General features: G+C 45.3%; 3 protein-coding genes across 4 annotated transcripts; 2 read left to right on the top strand and 1 right to left on the bottom strand.

The window, feature by feature from the left end:
• The first annotated feature begins 3,948 nt into the window (after positions 1-3,948).
• Positions 3,949-4,624, top strand: LOC113564889 (proton-associated sugar transporter A-like). The gene is made up of 3 exons (XM_026984128.1): positions 3,949-4,262; positions 4,325-4,499; positions 4,567-4,624. Exons 1-3 carry the CDS (start codon positions 4,012-4,014, stop codon positions 4,600-4,602), a joined length of 462 nt encoding a protein of 153 aa, XP_026839929.1. The 5' UTR covers positions 3,949-4,011; the 3' UTR covers positions 4,603-4,624.
• Positions 4,625-9,682: 5,058 nt separating this feature from the next.
• On the top strand, positions 9,683-17,381 carry LOC6592136 (probable multidrug resistance-associated protein lethal(2)03659). Of its 2 annotated transcripts, none has more exons than XM_026984250.1 (7): positions 9,683-9,843; positions 12,584-12,840; positions 12,896-13,027; positions 13,088-15,104; positions 15,171-16,056; positions 16,117-16,813; positions 16,873-17,381. In XM_026984250.1, the coding sequence occupies exons 2-7, from the start codon at positions 12,656-12,658 to the stop codon at positions 17,195-17,197; spliced, it is 4,242 nt and encodes a 1,413-aa protein (XP_026840051.1). In that variant the 5' UTR covers positions 9,683-9,843; positions 12,584-12,655; the 3' UTR covers positions 17,198-17,381. The 2 variants fall into 2 exon arrangements, with proteins under 2 accessions (XP_026840051.1, XP_002016817.1); XM_002016781.2 differs by having other exon boundaries at positions 12,613-12,840.
• A 602-nt stretch (positions 17,382-17,983) lies between these two features.
• LOC6592137 lies at positions 17,984-23,764 on the bottom strand. The gene is made up of 4 exons (XM_002016782.2): positions 23,618-23,764; positions 21,594-23,551; positions 21,415-21,538; positions 17,984-21,362 (listed from the first exon to the last, which is right to left on the bottom strand). Exons 1-4 carry the CDS (start codon positions 23,744-23,746, stop codon positions 18,120-18,122), a joined length of 5,454 nt encoding a protein of 1,817 aa, XP_002016818.1. The 5' UTR covers positions 23,747-23,764; the 3' UTR covers positions 17,984-18,119.
• Positions 23,765-24,139: the final 375 nt, after the last annotated feature.

Raw genomic sequence — 24,139 nt, forward strand, 5'->3', positions numbered from 1 at the left:
ATGTCCGAAAACCAAGTAAATTCGGTATAAAACAAAAAGGGAATGCCATTCCATGGTCCATGTCAAACCGTAATCAAATGACTAGTCTATTAATGTTAATTATTGTTACAGTCTTTATTTTGGTTGCCACGCATTCATCTTGTCATCTAAGCAGATAGTCATCCAATTCATCCACTCACCGCATCATCCATCTACACGACGAAAGATCTTTCTGCGTGGGAGCCAACATAGGTATCCTTCTCGTAACCCGTCGTTGGTCTTCAATCAGTAACGAGACCTTCTATACCGATTGCATATGCCATTGAGCGACTTTTCACATTACCATATACCCCGTTTTTATTGGTTTTGCATTGACCAAGCTGAAATAATTAAGTTAACCTTTTTATACCCGATGCTCAAAAGTATATATATTCTTGATCAGCATCAATAGCCGAGTCGATTGTGCCCTGTCTGTCTGTCCGTCCGTCTGTCCGTCCGTCCGTCCGTCTGTCCGTCCGTCCCTATTAGCGCCTAGTGCTCAAAGAATAAGAGCTAGAGCAACGATGTTTTGGATCCATACTTCTGCGATATGTCACTGTTACGAGAATATTTCAAAACTTTGCCCCGCCCACTACCGCCACCACAATAGGCGAAAATCTGTGGCATCCACGATTTCAACTGAAACTGAAAACGCAGAATTGTAGAGGATGACTATATGTTCTAGACTGTAAAATCAGATCGTATAATTATTATAGCCAGAATCAAGAAAACAATTTCATTCTTTCTCGCTCTGTTTCTCTCTAACTCACAGGTTTCATGGTCGGTTTTGCCAATTGCAAAATGTGAGTTCAAGGATCTCAGAACCTATAAGAGCCAGAGCAACCAAATTTGGTATCCACACTCCTGTTAGATCTCACTATAAAACGTATATCTCAAAATTTCGTGGAATGGTGGAAACACCATGCTTTTCCCACGGACATTTGGCACGTACTCGCGTGGCAAAACCATCCAGTTTGTTTGTGTTGGGTAAAGGCGGACTAACCAAGAACATTGTACAATATACTGCACTGAGAGTTTAATCTTTATTGTTAAGTAATCTTATAATTGATAAGTAAAACTGAAAAAATGTTTCCTAGAAATAATATACATGGCAAAACAACGTTTTTCATGTATCTCCTTGCCGGACCTCGCGCCAAGCTATCCAAAAGCTATCGGCTGGAATATTGGCCCAATGAAAGTATTAAAGCAGTGTCAAGGGTCGTCAGCAAGTGTGTGAGTTGCTTCAGGACTAGGCCGCGCATGGTTGAACACATCATGGGAGACCTAGCTAAGAAACGTTTGGAAGGATCTCGAGCTTTTGAAGTCACTGGAATCTACCGATCAGAAATCCGCACGAGGCCTCCGATCAATTGCTACATTAGCGTATTCATCTGCTTCACCTCTAAGACTATACACATGGATTTGACCACCGCATCGTTTCTAGGCGTTCTAAAGCATTTTACTACCACTCGAGGAAGGCCAAGTAAAATTTGGTCGGAAAATGCGACAAATTTCGTTAGGGCCAAGAACGAGCTTTTGGAGATTAAGAATCTTTGTCTGAGCGAACCGCATATGAAGGAGGTCCATGAATGCTGCTGGCTGGCAGCGGGTCACCCAACTACAACAAATATTTTGGAGGCGTTGGCGCGAAGAGTATCTCACTCTTTTGCAATGACGAGACGAGAACCTACCTCCAATGCGTTTGGTATGGACGGAGTAAGGACGGTAAATACGGAGTGTGTCGCGTCGCTGATCTAAGGATCTCTGTTGAGAGATTAGCTCCCAACGGGGGGAGTATGTTCGGGCCTATTTAACCATTGGTATTGTTATAGTTATTGTATGAGCAGGTTTTGCAACCGTAGCCGTTCTGCAGAGCTCCAGTGCTCTCCCGCTAAATGGGCTCTCTGCCGCCGCCACTTTCTCAATCACTTGATCTGCTGCCGTCGTTTTTTGCAATTCTATGCCTCTCAATAAATTTATCTGGCCATAGCAAGCAATCGGCTTCCGCTAAGCCACGAAACTTAAATACGCACTATAAAGTTTAAACCAAATTCACCATTTTTATTTTTGAAAAAAATAGGTCCCAAAAAAGATTGGCATCTCAAACAGAACATTTTTAGACCCTGATACCCTTGATTCCGACACATTTTTTTCGCCATACAAAGCCTAATATATATATATATCAAACGAGGCGGAACGTAGTGAGTTGCTGCTGCGACCGCAACTCTACATGTACATACCCGATATACCCGATAAATAGTCAGTTTGCCTCTCCTCTGGCAGAAGGCACACAGTCGCGATTTCGACGAAAAGAGGTGGCAAAAGTCGGAGATTTTTTTTGGCCGTTTTTACCTGTTACAACCTCGCACGAATAACGGTAAAAACGGCTATCACACCTCTTAAATGCCATACAAAATCATATTTTGACCGTTTTTCGTACGAGGTTGTGACAGATAAATCGGTAGAGAAGACAAACGGCTCCGAAGCGCAAACGAAAAAAATCTCGTGGAAATTTTGGGATATATTTTTGTAAAATCCAGTCAAAGTTAAAAAACTGGCGAAAAGTTAGGTACTAATGAAATTAGAATAATTTTCCATTTCGCGCTAGCTCTATTATGTTGTTGGTTATGAATGAATATGCAGGCTAGTATTTCTACCTTTACCTGTCTTTTCGACCAGGTTTTGCATGCAAGAATTAGATGTATGGAGTTAATTTTAAAACTATCATATACCATTCCGAGAGGGGGAGAAATAAATGGGGTGGATAATGACATCAAAAGCTTAGGTGTCATTTTAAATATTTTAAACTGCAAAGAACAAATAAATACCCGATAGTTTGGTGAATATGCCTCGAAGACTGCAGAGCTGTTACTGGAAAAATATCCTGAAAAGAAGCTAACTCTTACGCTTCATAAAATTCAGGCACATGGTCAAATTTTAATTGAACATCAGAGCCTACCAATTGGAGAGATGTCAGAGGAAGCGCAGGAAACGAGATCTTCAGATCCATATATTTCATCCATTAGATATGTGAGATCACAAGTTAAATCGGCAAGCAGTTATTCTTCAGAAATGATAAGATTATTATCCTCCCACTAAACAGGAAGTAGAGGATTATTTTACAGAAATAAAAAAATAACCAGATGGCAATTCTAATAGGGATGTGACTAGCGGTTTCGTAAAATAAAAAAGGGAATTAAAAAAAATTTTAAATTTTAAATAAGGTTTATGCAGATACATCAGAAATTCAATAACGTTTTCAAAAATATACAACTTTTTATGATTACGGTGTAATGCAAGTCATTCTTTACATCACTTTATCAAAAGATTGTGTGTGTGGTTAAATATTTTAAGTTGCTAAAAAGGGATAAACCCCTCAAATACATCAGTGCCAACCAATTGGAGAGATGTCAGAGGAAGCACAGGAATCAAGAAATACGAATTACATAAAAAATGCAGGTATATAAATACGTACATGATATAACGAATAAAGCAAACATTTTTTTTTGCAACGTTAGCAGCCTGTTTAGTTCCATTTATTTTACGCATACACATGTGAGTTTAGAATTGATTAATTTTAAGGCTGAAATGCCTAAAGTCAGCACTGTGCGTCTCTTTGGTGCAGCTTTCAAGAAGATGTATTTAAAACTGATAAAATTACTTTTGAATATTTTGTCCTGTTCAATCCTTCAATGTATTTATTCGTATTCATATGACTGTTCGTGGTGATCACGTGCACAACCAGATTTTCTTCGGCAATCCGATGATATAAATTCATTTTAGTTTTATTGATTTCTGCTGGAATTTTTTTATTTTAAGCTTATAACTGGAACGACATCAGATCACACCTCAACCTTGAAGGATGTTGATGAAACTTCATTTACAGAACTTCCAGAACCCTTAACACAAACAATTGAAGTGGAAAATTTACAACAGACACAGAGCTCCGTACAAATAGAGTCATTATCACACTATTTACTATCCATTATATACATGCCACACTCCTTGCGAATGGTATGCCTCACGAATCTTTTTTGTTGGATGGCGCACGTTTGCTACTCACTTTATTTTACTGATTTTGTGGGCGAAGCTATATTCAATGGTGACCCAAAGGCAACAGAAGGCTCAAACCCTCAGATCCGTTACGAAGAGGGCATTCGCTTCGGATGTTGGGGAATGGCAATGTATTCACTGTCATGTGCTTGCTATTCGCTTGTTATAGACAAGCTTATTCAACGTTTTCGGTAATGCAAAGTTATTGAAACAAATTTGGTCAAAATAATCATATATTCCTAAACTTTTTAAGGGCCAAGCTTGTATACGTTGGAGGTCTTTTTTTTTATTGCACTGGAATGGCCTTAATGGCCTTGACTCGAGCAAAAATAAGTGTCATACTGTTTAGCTGGACAGCGGGTGTTATGTATTCTACTCTCTTCACCATGCCATATTTACTTGTAGCACACTACCACCATTTGTCCACGGTGAGTGTGCCAAAAGTAAGTTATAATCTGCATAAGAAAAATTATTATTGTTTTCAGTTTGAGTTAGATGAAAATGGACAAGCAAAACATGGATCAGGAGTAAGAGGATTGGGCACTGATATTGCCATTATAAGTAGCATGGTATTCTTAGCCCAATTTATTTTATCTATGTGTATGGGTACAATTATTAAATTATCGGGTACTACAACAGCTGTTATTTATACTGCAAGCTTCTTGAGCCTCTGTGGAGCATTTTCTGCTACAAAGATAATGTATTTGGACTTATAAGTCTTTTAAAACAAAAAAAAATTATTAAGAATGCAAATGTTACGCACCTTAATACGTGCTAAGAATTAATGCAATCAATCTTATTTATTATTAAGTTGAAGGTAATAAATCAACGACTATATATTCAACTATTAAAGAATCCGCATCGTTGTGTAAGTAAAGCGGAGCCCTGTGCTACCGTTAGCTATTTTGGGGGCGGAATGTGTTTTAGTATCCCTACGAAAACGGTTCGAATACATGAAGCTAGAAACCAACTACGAATAACAAAGGATGTGATTGCTAAATATGGATTAAAGGAGCTAGTCACCAACATACTATGTGCTTTTTGTTTTTTTTTTTGCATGCACCCAAAAAGTTTTTTCTGTATTATAAAATCTACCTGATTTATGTATGTTTTTGCTACATTGCACTATAATCAGTGAGCTGATTATGAACACGGTCGCTTTTTGTAACATGGGGCGGCATATTTACATGTTTAAGTTTAACTACGTACGTAGTTCAAAAATTATAGACTATGAACCTTTTTGTGTATTTCTCTACTTTATCTCTACTTTTTAGATTAACGTTAATAAGTTTAGCTGTGTTTTGTGGAAGGGAGCTTTTGCATGGCAGAGAGTTGGAAAAAGTTGTAAATGGAAAGGTTTTAACCAAAGCATCTTTCCCCTAAAATCTCCCGATTTGAAATACGTTCGAAATACCTGGACAACGCATATCGATACCTGTCAAAACCTTAAACGGTGTGATCTTCGTACTCCTTGGTTCAATATTGTTGATTAACTGCTGTACTTTGGCTACATGCTTATACCAAGAACCTGGACTATTTCCACTTAACTTTGACAACATAGGAACTACGATTCTGTGCATTCTCTCCACTTGCCCGTTACCCCGTGGCACACGTGTGGTGATCATTAAATGTTGTATATTCTGCTTTGTGCAATACTCTCTAAGCGCGTTTGCTGTAAATGCGGCTCCTCTATCGGATACAATTCTACATGGAGGACATTAAGGCATCAGCAGCAGAGATGCTATACGTGTGTACGTTACGTATTCCCAACGAATAATTTTACGAAGTCGATGTGCCGTCGGAACCACTCGACTTTGCAGTCCAGTTCAGGAGAAGAATACAGGTGGTGAACCCAAATCCAGCTGCGCATCACATCAAGCGCAAACTCTTCCTGCTTAAGGATATTCACAATTGTTCTCATGTCTTTGTCCGGACTGATGCTGTAAAAAAACCCTTGGAGCCGCCGTTCACAGGACCATACCCGATTATATCCAAGTCCTCAGACCGGGTGTTCACTATCCGCGTTAATGGAAAAGAGACAGCTATTTCAATCGACAGGCTCAAGCCAGCATTTATGGCGAATTCCGAGACCAGCTCTTCTAACGATCAGCTATCAAATCCCATTAAGGACATATGAGAAGAAAAGACAAAACTGAAGATTTGTAACTTTTCTAGGGGGAGTACTGTGGCAGCCCGTATCGCAGCCCCTCAGCAATGATCTTAGAGTATATAGTATGTATATAATTTATATTCCTCCTTTGTGTACATAACACTGTCCCATAGCAATGTGCCTATATAATAACTACTTATTGCGTCACTGTATGAGTGAGTACAGATCCATAAAATACACTTTAAAAGTATATGGATCATACGTTAAAAACACTGATGATGAAAATATATATGAATATATATGAATATATGAATATGAAATATATGAATATGAAAAAGAGCTGATTGATGATCATCTAAATGATACCATAGAAAATTTAATAACTCTCAGCAGTGAATTCCAGGAGAAGGATTCAGGTTGGGCAATAAAAAGTTTTAAATATTTCGAACTTACCATGATAAAAAACTATCTCTACTAGGATTTCCGACTAAACTTCTTCACTGGACTAATGCGTACCTTTGCAATCGTTCTCAGCGTGACTGCTTCCAATCTTCTCTTTCTAAACCAGTTTTTGTCTCTTCGGGTGTGCCGCAAGGTAGCCATCTCGGGCCCTTATTATTTAACCTCTTTATCAATGATCTTCCCCAAGTTTTAACTAATTCACGAGTCCTAATGCTGTCTTCCTCTTAACATTTCCAAATGTAACGTCATGACCTTCCATCGCAACAAGCCTTACCTTTTTGACTTCACAATTAATAACATTTCCTTGGAACGCGTGTACAAAGCTAATGACTTAGGCATTATCTTCGTTCCGAACTTATGTTTTAATTCTCATATATCCGATATTTCGAATAAAGCCAAAGGAGGCTTTATCAAAAGATGGTCGAAAGAATTTTCTGACCCCTATACCACTAAACTACTCTACGTTTCTCTTGTACGGCCTATCTTGGAATATGGTTCCTGTATCTGGTCTCCCCATTACCAAAAATATCAAGATATGCTTGAGTCCGTTTAAAAACAATTCCTTATCTTTGCCCTGCGCGGACTCAATTGGGACCCCTCTCGACATCTTCCTTCTTATGAGAGTCGGATGCGCCTCATTAACTTGCACTCTCTTGAAAGCCGTAGAACTTGTCATGGAATTCTCTTTCTCCACAAACTTCTCCTAGGCGAGGTTGAATCTTCGGCCCTCATTAGCCTTATCAGAATTGCTGTTCCATCCCGCCCGACTAGGCATTACTTTCCTCTCCATCTTCCTCTCTGTCCTTAAAACTACTCTGACCATGAATCTTTCCGTAGCCTTTGCCGCGATTACAATAAATTTGTCCATCTTTTTTCCTTTGATACTTGCGCTTCCAAAGTAAAATCTTCTTTAATGAATAATTTAAGTTACTTTCCAGTACTTTCCAGTAGCAGATAATTTTATGATTTGTATATTCCTATTTTTACACAGTTTAACTGTCCATAGTTGAACCACTAACCATACAGTATACTGTATGGTTAGTGGTTGAACTCTAAACATTAAACATTAAACATTAAACATTAAAACTAGAGCATATCGCTGCAAACAGGTTTTTCCAAGATCCACACTCCTAATATATCGGACCCAGACGAGTTTGTTTCAAAATTTCGCCACACCCCCTTCCGACCCCGCAAAGGACGAAAATCTGGGGACATTCACAAATCTCAGAGATTATAAACGATAGATTAACCAAATTTGGTATCCGCACTCCTGTTAGCTCTCACTATAAAACCTATATCTAAAAATTTCGCCTCTCCCGCCTGGTGACAGCTCATTCTGCCACTTGACATTGCACTGGGGTATGTGGTGTAATTTCCATGGCGGCCACAGGATACAGGACTCGACTCGCCCTGAATGTTCATGGATGAGACCAATGAGATGCGAGTGCGCCTCCAGAGGCGCGATAACAGCGAGAGCCCTTTTCGCAGGTGGATCGTGGACCCCACTTGGGACCTTTGCATTTTTAATGCTGATTCTGCCCATTGCCTTCGCCTGCTGGCAGTTTGAGAGCCACTTGCCTTTGTCTATGCGACAATGTGTCTGCCAATGTGTAACCAATGACAATGGGCTGCCAAAAATAAATTCCAATTGTTCGGCCCGTTTGTGAGCCTTCTTTTATTTCTTTTGGCCCGTCACAGATTCGGTAAAAGTCGCGCGCGAAATTCCTTTACAGCCTTCCGCCGCTTTGTGGATCTCACATTTTCCGAAAAGGAGTTGACTGTTGTACGCGACTCGCACAACTGAACTGCGGCAAGGTTAAAGCGAAATTCTGTTGCCTCTTGCCATATCACTCATACGCAGTGTTTGACCTACATCCTGTAGCCTACGTACGTGAGTGGATGAGAGTGTAAGTGAGTGTAAGCGAGTGTAAGAGAGAGCTTTCGGATTGAGTGTGTTTTTTGTTTTTGATAGACTTTTGTTTACGTTCTCCGCTATTTTTGGCGCCAAAATAGAACAACTGTTGCAGTGTGTGTTTACACAGCGCTGCACGGGGGTCGGGTTTGGAATACAACGCCAAACGCCACAGAACGCATATCTTACAGATGTATGAACATACATATGTACATACATAGGTGTTCAAAAGAAGGCTAAAGCAACATTAAGAGTCTTCTATCTTAGAATAAACATTTTTCCATTTATATTTATACTAATTTAATGTTTACTACATATACGATTTTTTTATAGTTAACTATTAATTTATATAAATTATAAATTAGAATTATAAATTATATTAATAACTAATTAATAATAAAATTAACTAAATGGATCTCTCAATGTAAATTCCATCAATTATTACATGACATGACATGTAAAAAAGCTTCAGCTTGCTCTCTGGCAGTGTAAAAGCTCACCCTCTCTCTGTCTCACACTCTCGCCCGATTGAATTGCGTGTAGAGATTGAGTTTTTTGGAGTCTCACAGCAGCGAAAAAACATTTGGAACATTTTGGAGACTAAAATTTTCCAGACGGACTCCAATTTAATCAACCGTATCATCCACATTTATTAAATTGTATCTAATGCGTAACTGAAGTGTAGCTAATCTGTTTTTAGGGTTAAAGCCTTTAAGTAGCTCAAACAATAAAAATATAAAATGTGATATAAAACGGGTTTGATTTACTAAATTCTAATTAATTATTAGTAGCGTTTTTTTTTTTGAGAATAACAATATAATATATATATAATAAATAAAATATATATATAAAATAATTGTTTTTAAATTTCTGATGACAATAAACCAAAAAAGAAAGTTTTTTAATTATGCAAATAAATTGTTACCGTAAATTAGGTGGCCATTAATCGAACAAATTTTACACCCAATTCATGTTATAAGACCCCTGTAGGACAGTGTATTCTTGTTCTCTTCAGCTTTACTTTAAGTGTTCTCTCTCTCTCTCTCTGCTTGTGTACACCCGTGCTCACTGAGGGAGACTTGGAGCATGGAGCATTGAGCATTAAACCCCATTCCGTTACGGGCAGTCCACTGAGGCGGACGTTTGGCGCGGATTTCTGTTCGTTTTCGTTCGTTGTGTCTGTCGTTCTTTCTTTTGTGGGGGTAATTCTGCACGTGTTGAAGCCGCGACTGTTTCGAGTACACAAATCACTCGGTAGTGGAAAATAATTAATGCTGAAGTAGTGTTTGTAAGTGGCCCAATGACTTGATTAATTTTTACGTGATTACTTAAATTGTGCAGTTTTATTGCCCTTTTCGCCCGGCAATCGTCTCTCTGTCTCTATCTCTTTCCATGTCGTTCGCGTAATAAATGGCATAAAAATACATACTGTCTGTGCGTGTGTGTGAGTGTGTGTGTGTGAGCACTTGGCTTTTGTTTTTGCTTCCCCTCCTCCTGATCCGTTCCCCAATATGCTGGCTGTCTCTGACGCCGTCTCCCTTTGGTTTTACGTCATTCACCGTTATTTAATTTGGCTATGGGCAATTGTATGCTCGTGAGGGCAGTGCAGTGCAACAGCGAAAGAATTTGCAATGCCGGTTTTCCCCACACAACCTCCCAACCCCCCTCCCGCCCAGCGACGGCTGTCTGGCAACCACTTGTTTGCCTGTGCTGTGGGTTCGGGTACGCAGATACCGTTTGCCGCTGTGTGTGTGTGTATTGCACGAGTCAAAGTGGCTGTGTGTGTGTGTTGCGTTAGCCGGTAAAAAAATTAATCACTGTTTTTACAACTTGTGTTTGTTTTCACACAAAAAATAGCAACGGAAAGAAAAGTTATTATTATCAATAATTTTAAGAGTCGGTGTTTGAATTTCATTTCGTTTGAACTCTTTCCGTTTGATATATGATATCATACGGTAAATTGAGTGGCTGGAACAACTGTTGCTCAAAGCAGCAGACTAACTGTAAAGCGAGTGGGGAGAACCAAACCGTACAGAACCCTAGAATTAATTTGAAAACGTGGTCTAGTATTAGCCCAAGTTTAACCAAAAAATTACAAAGAGAATAAAGAATAAAGCCAATCTTTGGATGCACATAAGTGCGTGATCAATGGATGAAAAGATCTGCAAGAAATCTAGGAACCATAAGGAAGGGTTCTTTCCTCCAAGTGGCTTCCATTTCCCCCTAATCTATAACCAAAATTTATGAATAGAACCTCTTTTAACCGGCTGGCACTCGTCCTAATCAGCTGTAAGAACATAATATACCATACTACACGTTTAGATAGCAAAAATATGTAGGGCAAACTGTGCTCTTTTATCATTTCTTTCAGCAATGCGAGATAATTTTAATTACTTCACTAATATAATCTCCTTATGCGGTTTTAATGGGTCTAATTAGGGATACTCGAGAGTCGAGCATCTGCGAAAATTTCCTTTCTGTTTCCGTAAATTGATTCCCATTCATTGGAACAATTAAGAACGATCAAGTTCAATTGGAAGAATCTGCGATCTATTTGGTTTTATGACATCCCATGCCGCCCTGTAAATGGTGATGATAATATTCCATTGGCGGCGCCGGGCGCCCCCATAATGAAACATGAACAATTTCGCGGTCAATCACTTAACTTTTATTAACTGAAAGCTGACGGAACGTAGAAGAACGTAGAAACTTTCCGACGAACGAATACACCGCCTCGTCAGCTTTACATGGGAAAACTTTCCATGCGAAAAATGAAATTTCCTTTTGCGCGTAAGTGGGTCAAATTGTGTTTTAGTCTGGCACATGGCTTATAACCTTCCCAAAACACAGACACATCATCATACATGAACGGTGTGTTGTGTGGGTTATCTGAGAAGGTCTCTGGACTTTTGCTTACCAATTAATAAACATTATGATTATTGTCATGCGAGTATGAGGAGGTCTTCTCGAACACGTAAACGTACGTGTGCCTCTGTCCTGGCTCCAAATGCTTTATGATTAACGCTCCTCGTGTCATATGCTATCAGTTACAGACAAAGCAAATAAACATGGCTCAGAGCTAATGACCGATATCATCGTGAGCAAACGGTGTGACTGACCGTCCATCTGGAGACGCGTATGTGTGTTTTGGAGCGTATGCTGGAACACAGTTCGTCTTGATTTTTATGGTACATTCGTAGTACGAGTATTTCTTTCTGAATTGGAAACATCTGAATGAACGGAAAGTATTTTTGAAAGCCGTAAGGTAGGGATCTGGCTGTCTTGTTTTTGAAAACCTATGCCAAGTTATAGGAAATATGTTTACTATTTGGTAGGGCTCATATAAAACCGATGCTATATCAATAGGAACATCCTTTGCTTCTTGGATCTGCCCTTTGTTAGAAGTTCAATATGTCCTCAATTAATGGAGGAAGTAAACCATAAATTAACTAATCTTTGTACCTTTTCTGAGGATATTATGGTTTGGGTGAGATCTTAGAACAACATCACTTAGTATAAAGATTATATCCATGTCATGCCTTGTCATATCATAGTAAAGCTTTGCATAAATGCATCAGTATTCAAGGGAAGGGTTCTACCGTGACCGGTGTTTGCTTTTATTATTTGTTAAATGTTGAAACTTGTTTTAAACTGGTTGAGAGTACGAGTAATCAATAATAATCGTTTAGGAAATTGTCTTTTTTATCTCGTTGTACTCTCGTATATTTTTTGAACGAGTATTCAGTGATAGCCGAGAACTGTATGTTCCATAATCTTTACTGTGATGAAATCCCTTACTAATTGGGTTATAAGTTATTGCTCAAGGTCGTCGTAACTGATAAGAAACCAGTCGTAGACAAGGCCCGCTGATCATCACAGCACATTAACATATAATAATACAATATATAGGGTATTGAAATGACCGGAATTACTTGCGGGCTGCTGATTACTTCAGCCTTATCGGAGTTATGCCGAGTCGTAGAAATGAGACTGGAGTAACTTTTTTTTTATTTTTAACATAAGTTTAGTTCTATTTGTCGCCACCTACAACCCACAGGTGGAACCGCAGACGCTGACCAAACAGAAAGCCATATGATAACATGGACAGCAGTCCAAAGCCGGAACGTAAAAATCCGCGTCAGGGTGCAAATATCTTCTCGCAGTTGATATTTGCATGGGCGTTGCCATTGCTCTACCGGGGATCGCGTCGCGGACTAAACACAGACGATCTGACGGAATGCCTCGAGGAGGATCACTCTGAGCAGTTAGGCGATCGTTTGGAGGAGTAAGTACTGACTGATGGATCATAAACTCATCTAAAACCTGTACTCTGTTTGTAGTGAATGGTACAAGGAGGTGGAACGAGCCCATCGCAAATCGAACAAGCCTCGGCTAAGGAATGCCCTATTTCGTTGCTTTTTAGGACCCACGATCGTCAATGGTCTTATTTGTTTAATCTATATAGTGATCAAGTGAGTCGGAAAACATGGATCATTTTAGGCATAAAACTATAAATATGTTTTGTTTTTTAGAACCTTGATACCCGCTGTACTGGCCCAGTTGTTGCTTCAGTTCCAGAAGCTGCCATCACCCACACCCGTCAAGGAAATATCTCTAACAGAGACCCTAAACAGAACAGCCCGCTCTATTGGTCACTTTGTGCTGTCGCAGGCTGTGGCCGATGCCAGCGGAGCAGGCAGCGATGTCGATTCCCCCAATGCCCTGGACAAGGGCCTGGATCCCACCAAGGAATACGTGCAACTCTCAACCGAAGAGGTGGCTCGGAATGCCAGCATCCAGCGGAGTAGCTTCGAGGAGGCCACCGAATACATTTGGAACGATACCTACAGCCTGGGCTGTGTCCTCGTGGGCTCCACTCTGTTTGGCTGCTTCCTGCTGCATCACGTGGATCTGCGTCAGCGTTTGATGGGCGCTCGGATGCGCATTGCCTGCTGTTCGCTGATCTACCGCAAAACCCTGAGGGTGTCGATGAAGACGGCGGGCCAGACCCCGGCTGGATATCTGATTAACCTGCTCTCGAACGATGTGAATCGTTTGGACTATGGCTTCATATTTGTCCACTGGATCTGGATAATGCCCATGCAGGCGGTGCTCACGTGCTACCTGATTTGGCTGCGCATTGGCATCCCGGCGCTGGTGGGGGTGATTGGGCTGCTGCTGAAGACCATACCAGTGCAGACGGCGCTCAGTAAGCTGACGTCCGTGTTGCGGATGCGGATCGCCGAGCGCACCGACGCTCGCGTGGGCATCATGAACGAGCTGGTGCAGGGCATACAGGTGATCAAGATGTATGCCTGGGAGCGGCCCTTTCAGGCGGTCGTGGCCGAGGCCCGACGCAGCGAGATCCAACAGATCCGCTATGCATCCTACCTGCGTGGCTTCTACCTCAGCACCATGGTGTTCACGGAGCGTTCCACGCTGTACATCACCCTGGCGGCGGCCGCTCTCATGGGCCAACCCATCACCGCGGACTTTGTGTTCTCGGCGGCCAGCTACTACAACATCCTGCAGCTGGTGGCCGCCATCTGGTATCCCCTGGCCATTAGTTTTGGAGCCGAGGCCTTGGTCTCCCTGCGGCGCATACAGGACTACCTGCAGCTGGAGGGGCGCGACGAGAAGACCCACGGACTGACGCACAAGCAGAACCAGGATGGTGGCGACTCGCGTGCCGTCATCCTCAAGGACATCAATGCCAGCTGGGACATCGAGAAGCCGGTGGCCCAGCGCACCCTCCAGAGCATCAACCTGCAGATCGAGAAGGGTCAACTGTGCGCCGTAATTGGAACCGTCGGAGCCGGCAAGAGCTCTCTGCTCCAGCTCCTGCTCGGAGAGCTCCCGATCATCGATGGCGGGGTCGTGATTCAAGGAGATCTGTCGTATGCCGCCCAGGAGCCCTGGCTCTTCACGGGCACCGTGCGCAAGAACATTCTGTTTGGAGAGCAGTACGATCGGAAGCGCTACCAGGAGGTCACCCGATGCTGTGCCCTCAGCACCGACTTCCAGCAGCTGAGCAACGGCGACAAGACGGTGGTGGGCGAGCGCGGTGCCTCGCTCTCTGGCGGTCAAAGGGCGCGCATCAGTTTGGCCCGGGCTGTCTACAAGCCCGCCTCCATTTACCTGTTGGACGATCCACTGAGTGCCGTAGATGCCCATGTGGGGCGGCATCTGTTCGACGAGGTGATTGGACCCAGGGGCCGTCTGGCCCAGCTGAAGGCCACCCGCGTTTTGGTCACACATCAAGTGCACTTTCTGTCCGAGGCCGATGTGATTGTGATTGTGGATCAAGGACGTATCCTAAGGAAGGGCACATATCAGGAGCTAATCAACAGCGAACTCGACTTTGCCAAGCTCCTGGAGCGGCCCAAAGAGGAGGAGACGGAGAACAGCAACAGACTGAATACATCATCGCCTACCATCAGTGGCCATGACCTGGAGGATGACGATGATGACATACCCTACATTGATGGCGTACGCGATGGCTATCAGCCGCTGAGGAAACAGAGCAACTCCACCCACGGCAGCAAATCGGTAAGATCAGAGTGGAGTCTCCTCAATCTATATCTATCTATCTATATATCTATATGTATTTCACAGTTGAACAGCAGCGATCAAACCGAAATGGATCCGGATGATGATGATTTGGCGGAGGCCCAGGCCTCTGGTGGTATCTCCCCGAAAGTCTGGTACGAGTACTTCCATGCGGGCAGCACTTGCCTGAGCTTCAGCTTCATGGTGTTCGTCATGCTGATGTCCCAGGTGGTGTGCAGCAGCTCCGACTTCTTTTCGAACATCTGGACGCAGCAGGAGCACCAGCGATCGCTGGGGGAACCCACCAGCTTCACCACCTTCGAGTGCATGTACATCTATGGCGGGCTGATCATCGCTGTGGTTATTATGACCACTTTCCGTGGCTTTCTGTTCTTCAAGACGTGCATGCACGCCTCCAAGGTGCTGCACGATCGCATGTTTGGCTGCATTTTGCACGCCACAATGCGGTTCTTTGACACGAATCCCTCGGGCAGGATACTGAATCGTTTCTCCAAGGATATGGGGGCCATTGATGAGCTGCTGCCTCGGGCCATGATGGACTTTATACAGATTGCTCTCGTGATGTTTGGTATCCTGATTGTGATCTCTGTGGTGAACCCCGTGCTGATGGCTGCCATGCTTGTGGTGGCCGTCATCGATATGCTCATCCTGAAGCTGTATCTGCGACCATCGCAGGATCTGAAGCGGCTGGAGGGCATCTGCCGCAGTCCTGTGTTCTCGCATCTGAGCTCTTCGCTCTCGGGACTGGCCATCATACGCTCCCGACAGCTGCAGGATGTTGTGGCCAAGGAGTTCGATCTGCTGCAGGATGTCCACAGCAGCGTCTGGCAGCTGACGATGGCTGCAAATACGGCGCTGGGTCTTTGGCTGGACTGCGTCAGTTGTGTCTTCCTTTCGGTGGTCACATTCAGCTTCATCATCAGCAACGAATGTGAGTGGAGGACGGGTCCTTCTGTTGGCTACTACTACTAATTTGTGAACTCCTTTACAGCCACGTACAGCGGCAATGTGGGCCTGGCCATTTCCCAGGCCATGATACTCACGGGCATGGTGCAGTATGGCGTCCGCCAGGTGGCCGAGTCCCTGCAGCAGATGACCAGCGTGGAGCGCGTGCTGCAGTACACCGAACTCGAGCAGGAGCCGGCGGTCAGTGAGAAGGAGCCACCGGCCCAGTGGCCCACCCATGGCCAGGTGGAGCTGCGCGACATGAGCTGTCGCTACGATCCCAATGGATCGCCGGTGCTCAAGAATCTCAGCCTCACCATCGAAGCGGGCTGGAAGGTCGGCATAGTGGGCCGGACAGGTGCTGGCAAATCGTCGCTGATTGGAGCCCTCTTCCGATTGGCGCACATCGAGGGCGGCATCTATATCGATGGCATTGAGACGGGCACCATTTCGCTGGAGATCCTGCGCACTCGCATCTCGATTATACCCCAAGATCCGGTGCTTTTCTCGGCCACCATTCGCTACAATCTGGATCCGTTTGAGCGGTACACGGACGCCGAGCTCTGGCACGCCCTGGAGGATGTGGAGTTGCGCGGCGCCATTCCCGGACTGGACTACATGGTCACGGAAAGGGGCAGCAACTTTAGCGTTGGCCAGCGACAGCTTCTGTGCCTGGCACGGGCCATACTACGGAATAACAAGGTCCTGGTGCTGGACGAGGCCACGGCCAATGTGGATCCACAGTGAGTTCTTCAATCTGCCATCTGTTCTGCTTCAATCTGAACCTATTTTCTCTTGCCAGAACCGATGGCCTGATACAGCGCACCATTCGCGTCAAGTTCCAGCAATGCACCGTCCTCACGGTTGCCCATCGGTTGCACACTGTCATGGATTCGGATCGCATTATCGTCATGGACGCTGGCACAGCGGTGGAGTTTGATGTCCCGCATCTGCTGCTCAAGAAGTCCCGGGGCCACCTCCGACAGATGGTCGAGGCCACGGGCAGTGAGTCGGACGGTCTCAAGAAGGTGGCCAGCGATACCTTCAAGCGTATGCAAAGGCAACGGGAGGACCAAAGGGCCGCGGCGCAACAGTCGTCGGAAGACGATCAGCGGCAGGAGGAGTGAGTGGGAATGGGGCAATGGAAACTCCGGGATTCGCATTTACCCCACAGCCGGTGCTGTGTAGCCCAACGGAAACCGTACCAAAATGATTTTCTTTTTGCATAGATACATATTTGTATGTAATATTCATGTTTCCATGTTCTTAGTCTTTAGTTTAAGACTCGATAACAGTTTTGAAAACCGAAAAGTCTAGATTGTGTGCTGCCTTATATGTATTGTACTTAGATATTATGTTATCTCTCCAAAAAAAGGGGGGAAAAAGACCAGGAAAAGCCAGTGAAATGTTCACAAAATATACAACATGACATACTTAAATAATCTTCCGAACAGGCGGAAGCACTTTTCACTTAATCACTCATTTAGTTTAGTTTTTCCAAATGTACTTATAAATATAGTTGATATACATTGTATATTCCTCCGACTTGATTCAACTGTGAAATGTGAACAATTGTACTTGAAAATTGTAGTTAGACGCGTGTTTTTTGAATAAATATTTCTTAAATTTCTTAATTTCTTAAAATATAAATAACCAGCTGCCCCGGCTGGATGCATGGCGATGAGCAAGCCGTTCAATGGTTCTGGTGTGGTCTCAATTGCAGGTATTTGACTTATGTTTGAGTTTGAGCGAACTATAATGGGGACATTCTTTGTCTATAGCAGCAATCAGCACTTTCGGATGAGCGCAACAATCCATTTTTGGCTCGTACTCGAATGCGAGACGAAGAAACGAAGCGGATGTGACGTTGTCCGCCACTTTCTCTGTGAGTTTTTGTATAAATAATATCCTTTTATTAAAATATAAATAATAGTCATACAAAATTTGTTGCTAAAAATTAAAATCCCTTGAGCTATAATCCATTAAAATCCCTTGAGCTAGTCCATAAAATAATCACTTTCGTGGTGATCTGATTTTGGCGGGTGATTTTCATCTCGGTGATCTTGATTTTGATTTCCGCTTAGGTTCCGATTTTGGAGGCGACTTCAGTGTAAGAGCTGTGGGGGTGGTCGCCCTGCCGCTCGTATGCCTGCTCTGCTGATGATGGGACGCAAAGGGCACTGGCGGTGTGCCATCCGGGTAATTGATTAGAGAAATGCGACTCTCGCCCGAGAACAATAGTGAGTTTGTGGGGGAGGGACCGAAAACGGGCGTTTCCTGGGGTGTCGTCTGGCCAGACCTTTCCTGGACCGTCTGGAATGAGCCCCTAGGGGTCGAGGTCTTTTGGCGGTCATTGGTGGCTCCTGTACCATGGGCTGGGCTTTGCGGTGAACTGGATCGCGAAAGCGAATCGATGATGGAGTGCAGGAAATGGCTCTTCAGGGAATCATCCGAGCTGTCTGCAGTTCCCACATGATGTTTGAGTAGCTCGCGCGTGAGAAACTCGCGCAAGTTCAGCGAGCGGCCAATTTGGCTGGCATTCTGGCCGGATTGATCGGATGTCATGTGTTTGGACTTACTTTCCGCTGATCGACCGTAACCGGCATTTAATCGCGTTGTCTGTCGTTCTGGCGAACTGTTGCTGGTGCTGCTGGCATCCTCCTGACGTTGCCGCTGGCGCATTGTGGAGGGCCACTTCACGCCAATGCGCTGCAGTTCTCGATCTAGATCTCTGGACAAACTGCTGCCAGAGAGGTGCTGAATGCCGCTCTCATTGGGCGGTTCAGTCGAGTCGGGTGGAACGCTCTCCCTGCGGGTACTGCAGGCCACTTCCTGTGTGGTGATGACTTCTGTGGCGCCATCAGAGGTTCTGATGATGCGCCGTTGACGCAGCTCTTTTTCCACATTAAAGGAATCCGATGAATCATTATCCAGGCTCGACGAATCAATCATCTGCCTTTGATCGGGCGGTACCTTGTCGAGCAACTTCTGCATGTAGACCCGGCGGTCGGGAAAATCCTCGACGGGCACAGTGTGAAGGCGCAATTGCCGCATCAGCTCTCCCGTTGTCAGAGTGCCTTGTTCCGACTCCTCCACACGCAGCCGCGTGGTATTCAGACTGTGGAGATATGCATTTAGGCTGGGAAACTCCCGATAGTCGAGGCCTCCACATCGCTGATGGATGGCCTGGACGAGCTCGTTAAACTCCAGCTTCAGCCGCAGGCTTTGATCGGCATCCAAGTTGGACAGATCTAATTTCATATCTCGGGCATATTCATCAAAGTTGGGAAACGGCTTTGGCACTGGCGTGGCAGCCACAATATGCGACTGGCCGGGCGTCTCCACCTCTGCTATGGTGGACAGCTCGTGGGCCAGATCATCCGCATCAAGTTGGGGGCTATAGCGGCGTATGGTGGCTGGAGGTGCCTTTCCCCGTCGCTGCGCGGTGCTCTGTGTGGATGTGGGGGGTTCTGCATCGACATTGACCTGACCCAGAGCAGTAATGGGACGCGATTCGGAGATTCCACTGTCCCTGCTGGCCGCCGTTGGCTTGTGTTTCATTAGCGGCAGAGCCTCCGATGTGGAGGGAGTCGTATTGTCGCTGCGCTCCGAGAGCGTTCTGGATCTGTGCTGCTTGTCCTTCTCCGGCTGCGTCTGACCGGGCGGCAGTTCCAAGTATTCCGTGGATTGGCGCTCGCCATCACTGGCCGAGGTGAGGGTCACCTCCACCAGACGCTGTTTCTCCTCGCGCACTTTGGAGATCAGCTCCGTCAGCTCGGCGATGCGATGCGTGTAGTTCTGGGTGAGCCTTGCATAGCGCTCAATTTGTAGATCGGCAGGCTCCTGGTTAGGGGGATGCTTATTGGATTTCTCGACTGCAGATTGGGACGTCCTCTTCGTCGGAGTAGCTATGGTAACAGACTTTCTGGCAGGACTTGACTGGCGGCTGGAGGGACGAGGCTGCTCCTTCTCAAGCTTGTGCTCTGTGCGCTTTTTTCCCGTATCCTTTGACTGGCGAGCTTTATCGGGGACCTGCTTTTTGGACAAACGCTTGTTCCAGATCTGATCAAAGGCCTGCATGCTGGTCTCTTTATCCTGCTCCTGCTGCTGCACCTGACTGCGCAGAGTGTCCTCCAGCTCGTTGACGAAACTCCGGTTGTCCTCAATGAAGGCCTGAACCCGGTCCACGCGCATTTTGTCAGCCGCAGTCTCAACTGCATGCTCCACGCGAAGGCTATCGGCCACAATCTCCTCTGGCGCAATGTTCCTGGATGAATTGATGATCGATGGATTGGGCGTGGGCACATCCGAACTGCTGACACTCAGTTCTTGTATGGAGCGTCGGGTCATGCCCAACAGACGCTGTATATATTGGGCAATCACGGGATCCACTTGAGTAGGCAGCGCCTCAGATGCAGACGCTGGGGCATTAGGGTTCTTATAGGTAATCGGGGGCAGACTCCGGTAGGCTGTGGAATTCGAGTCTATGGAGTTTTGACCCTGATCCTTGCCATCCGATGTTGGCGCAATCGTGGGCGTGCTCTCTCTGGTGACACCCGATGTGGATTCCTTGGTAGCTTCAATTTCAATTTCAGTAGATCTGGCTTTTGGCTTCGACTTGTGCTTGGGCATACACTGCTTGACAGTGCCATCGCTGTTGACCTTGATGATGATCACGGGATTTTCCCTATCTTTCGCCTCGACATCGATGATCTTGTTCTGCTTTTGTGCTTTGTAGAACTTCCGCAGACGCTGCTCGAGTAGGGCTTCCTTTTGCTCCAGTTCCGTTTCCCGCTCGTTTAGGGTACGCGCCTTCTCTGCCAGTATATCTTCCCGCTCCTGACGTAAGGCGTCCAGTACCTCCTTGTCCTTGTCTGCATGGGAGGAGGATCGCTGGCCCGCTTTCAATTCCTCCATCAGTTGTATGCGTATCTTTTCCACACGATCCAGCAAATTCTTCAATCTAATGGACTTTGGGGTGTTGGACTCCTCTGCCCTGAGATCTGAACGAAGCTGCTTGCTCTGATCATCCACATAGTCGAGCAGCATGGAGCAGCAGCTCTCTGAGCTCCCCTTAAAGTCCGTTGATCTATGGGGATGTTCTCCCACATTAATGACACTCGGGGCGGCGGTGACCTTGCCCTTTCCAGATGTGGCAGATCTTGCATTGGAACCAACTTCCGGGCATGTAACGATGGCCGGTCGCAGCAACATCTCCTCCATGGCCTCATTCATTTTTTGCTCCCGACGTACAGCCAGATCCGCAAACCGATGACTGGGTATAAAGTTTGCCTAAAAACAAATCAATTAGGTACATGAAAAACGTGAAAACTCATCGACTCACATCGCTGGGCAGTAGATTCGGTTGATTTTGGACCAAAGCATCTAGTTTTTCTGTCAATTCGGCACAGTCCCGACGCACCTGCTCGCGTTCCAGGGCCCTTTTACCGCGCTTATCGCATTTTTTCCTGTTTGCAGATAGGTTTATATTTGTTTTGGTACATTTTTGAGGTGAACTCTTACCTGAGCTGGTCCAGCTCTTGCTCTCGCAATTCTCTCAGGTGATTTTCATCAAGCGCCTGATCCATGGCAGTCGGCAGTCTGGGATCTTTGCCATTTAATTGCACTGACTTGGCGGGTGCCTCATAGGTTCGATGGTACCTATTGTTATGATCATAGAAATGAACGTAACTGGCTGGATTTGTTGGTTGGCCGCTTTGCCGCAGGATAAATTGAGCGGTGGAGACACTGGAATGCGTTGTTGATGATATTTGAGGGGGGTCCGTGGGAGGGACATCCGGTGAAGGAGGTCTTGCCATTGCTTGCCCCTGCTGTGCGTACATGGGATGTGTCTGAGGTGGACGTGGTTGAAAGGGCATCGCAAATTGTTGCATAGGCGGCATCGACTGTTGTGGATATTGTGGCTGAGCCTGTGGATACTGAGCGTAAGTTTGGAATGGTTGCTGCTGCTGCTGCTGCAGAGGAGGGGGATATAGAGATGCTTGCTGCATAGGATTCCGTTGCTGCATTTGTGGATTTTGCAGCATTTGTGGATTTTGCAGCATTTGTGGATATTGCTGCACTATAGGGACCTGCTGCATTTGCGGCTGTTGCTGCATCATTTGTGGATTTTGAGGCTGTTGCTGCATCATTTGTGGATTTTGAGGCATTTGCTGCACTAGAGGGGGCTGCTGCATTTGTGCATTTTGCTGCATTGAAGGGGCTGCTCCCTGGGCTGTAGCTTGTTGTGTGGGTTGTGCTGTTGCTTTCGCAGTTTGCGATTGAGTGGTTATTTTTTTTGGCAACGTTTTTCGTTTTATTCCCGCGTCGATCACTTTGGCAGGAGGTGGATCTGTTCTCAGGGCAGTGCTTCGCCTCATTGGCTGCTGTTGGCTCGTCCCTGCTTTTGGGGCTCTGTTGGCCTTTTGTGTAGTTGTCGCCCGCTTGGGGGCTGGAAGTTTTTTGGCAGAAGCAGCTGCTGGCGCCTTTGCTGCCGGCATTGCCTTTTTGGGCGATCGGGGCAATGACTTTGTGGGGCTCGGTGGTGGTGCGTGCGCTTGCTTTGGTTCCTCTGGCGCTGGGGCTTGGGCTGGTGCTTGGGCTCTGGCTGGGGCTGGGGCTTGGGCTGGTGCTTGCAATGGCCGAACTATTGTCTCGGTGCGTTTAACTATATCTGTGATTTGGGTAAACCGTTGTCGGCGTGGATTATCCTTTCGATCTGGACTGGTGGCAGGACTGGTACGCACAACATGGCTGAATTTGCGGTTGGTTTGAATGTATCTGTCGTTGATGTCCAGGCCAGTGCAAGTGTTGACCACATGGCCGTCTGCCTCGTCTATGTTCACATCCAGAATCACTGTAGGGTTCTTCTTTAGTTTGTTTGTCGCACCAGTAATGGGTGAAGACGGGCGCGTATTGTTCTCCCCATCCTCGCCGTCCAAATGCAAGATGGAGGAATCGCTGCTCTCGTAATCGTCACAATCATCATCGGAGGTCAGGCAGAAGCATTTGGGATTGTCGTGGCAGCAGGCTCGCTCCGGCAAGCTTGGGAAATTGTAGGCCACGCCGCCAGTCGCACGGTTCTCCTTGTCGTCGGGCTGCTCCTGGGGCAAAGGAGTTTGTGTGCTAGTTGTGGCGCGTCCTTGCGCATTGAGAGGATTCATACCACCGGCTGACCGCAGCTTCACCCGAGTATTTTCAGCGTTTCTTTTCATTGCCCGAAGCCTGCAGTTTTTTATTTTGTCGATTTTCTCCTGCTTCCGCTTTGCGGTCTCCTCATTCTCCGCTTGTGCTGCCCGATGGGCGTAACCCACTTGAAATATGGCTGACCGGTAGTCTTGGTGCTTTTTGACCAAAACATTCTCACGCCACACTTTCAGCTCGTCCTGCTTGGTCTGCTTCAATCGGTTTATTTGGCGTTTCTTTTCCGCAGTAACATCCTCGCGTATTTTTCGGGCCAAGCTGTTCGACTTCTCGCGCACCTAAAAAGACAACGTAAATGTTACAAGACCTTCGGAATTAATGCGTCGTAGACTCGCATAGCGTACCTGCTGTAAACGAGTTATGCGACGCTCGTTTTCAAGATCTTTTTTGACACGAACTGGATCGTCAAGTACGGTGACGGGTCTCTTGCAGCTGCTGCCAAAGTTTCCTTTCACACGTATATGCAAAGCCATCAGCTGTTAATATTTTCCTAACACTAAACACATACACGGTCAAACGAAACAACGAACGAATATAAAAGAACACGAATTTAAGTAAAATCAAACAGCCAACGTCTTCAAATTCCAAAACAAGCGCAAGCGCAGGGATGCTTAGATCAGTTTGACAGACCCTCAAAAATATACCGAAATATATCGTCTCATTTGAAAAATATATCGTAAATATACTGACGAATTAAAGTTATATTATACATATTCCTCGTTTTTCATATTCCGTCGAATATTACTAGTTATATTGAACCCTCAGAACTGCCCACATAATTTTATCCGATTAATGAATCAATTTACTACTTAACTGGTTTATATTAAATACTTGTTTTTATTGGTTTAGGAGAACGTAAGAAAAAA

Source organism: Drosophila persimilis, unplaced genomic scaffold, assembly GCF_003286085.1.
Source record: "Drosophila persimilis strain 14011-0111.01,24,50 unplaced genomic scaffold, DperRS2 tig00000000-arrow-pilon, whole genome shotgun sequence".
Lineage (NCBI taxonomy): Eukaryota > Metazoa > Arthropoda > Insecta > Diptera > Drosophilidae > Drosophila > Drosophila persimilis.

Coding starts and splice junctions, on each gene's coding strand:
- LOC113564889 (XM_026984128.1), top strand. CDS start 4,012: ATGCCACACTCCTTGCGAATGGTATGCCTCACGAATCTTTTTTGTTGG. Junction 4,263..4,324: donor AAGCTTATTCAACGTTTTCG/GTAATGCAAAGT, acceptor AAACTTTTTAAG/GGCCAAGCTTGTATACGTTG. Junction 4,500..4,566: donor ACTACCACCATTTGTCCACG/GTGAGTGTGCCA, acceptor AGTTTGAGTTAG/ATGAAAATGGACAAGCAAAA.
- LOC6592136 (XM_026984250.1), top strand. CDS start 12,656: ATGGACAGCAGTCCAAAGCCGGAACGTAAAAATCCGCGTCAGGGTGCA. Junction 12,841..12,895: donor TTAGGCGATCGTTTGGAGGA/GTAAGTACTGAC, acceptor CTCTGTTTGTAG/TGAATGGTACAAGGAGGTGG. Junction 13,028..13,087: donor TTAATCTATATAGTGATCAA/GTGAGTCGGAAA, acceptor TTTGTTTTTTAG/AACCTTGATACCCGCTGTAC.
- LOC6592137 (XM_002016782.2), bottom strand. CDS start 23,746: ATGGCTTTGCATATACGTGTGAAAGGAAACTTTGGCAGCAGCTGCAAG. Junction 23,552..23,617: donor GCATAACTCGTTTACAGCAG/GTACGCTATGCG, acceptor TTGTCTTTTTAG/GTGCGCGAGAAGTCGAACAG. Junction 21,539..21,593: donor CAAGAGCTGGACCAGCTCAG/GTAAGAGTTCAC, acceptor ATCTGCAAACAG/GAAAAAATGCGATAAGCGCG.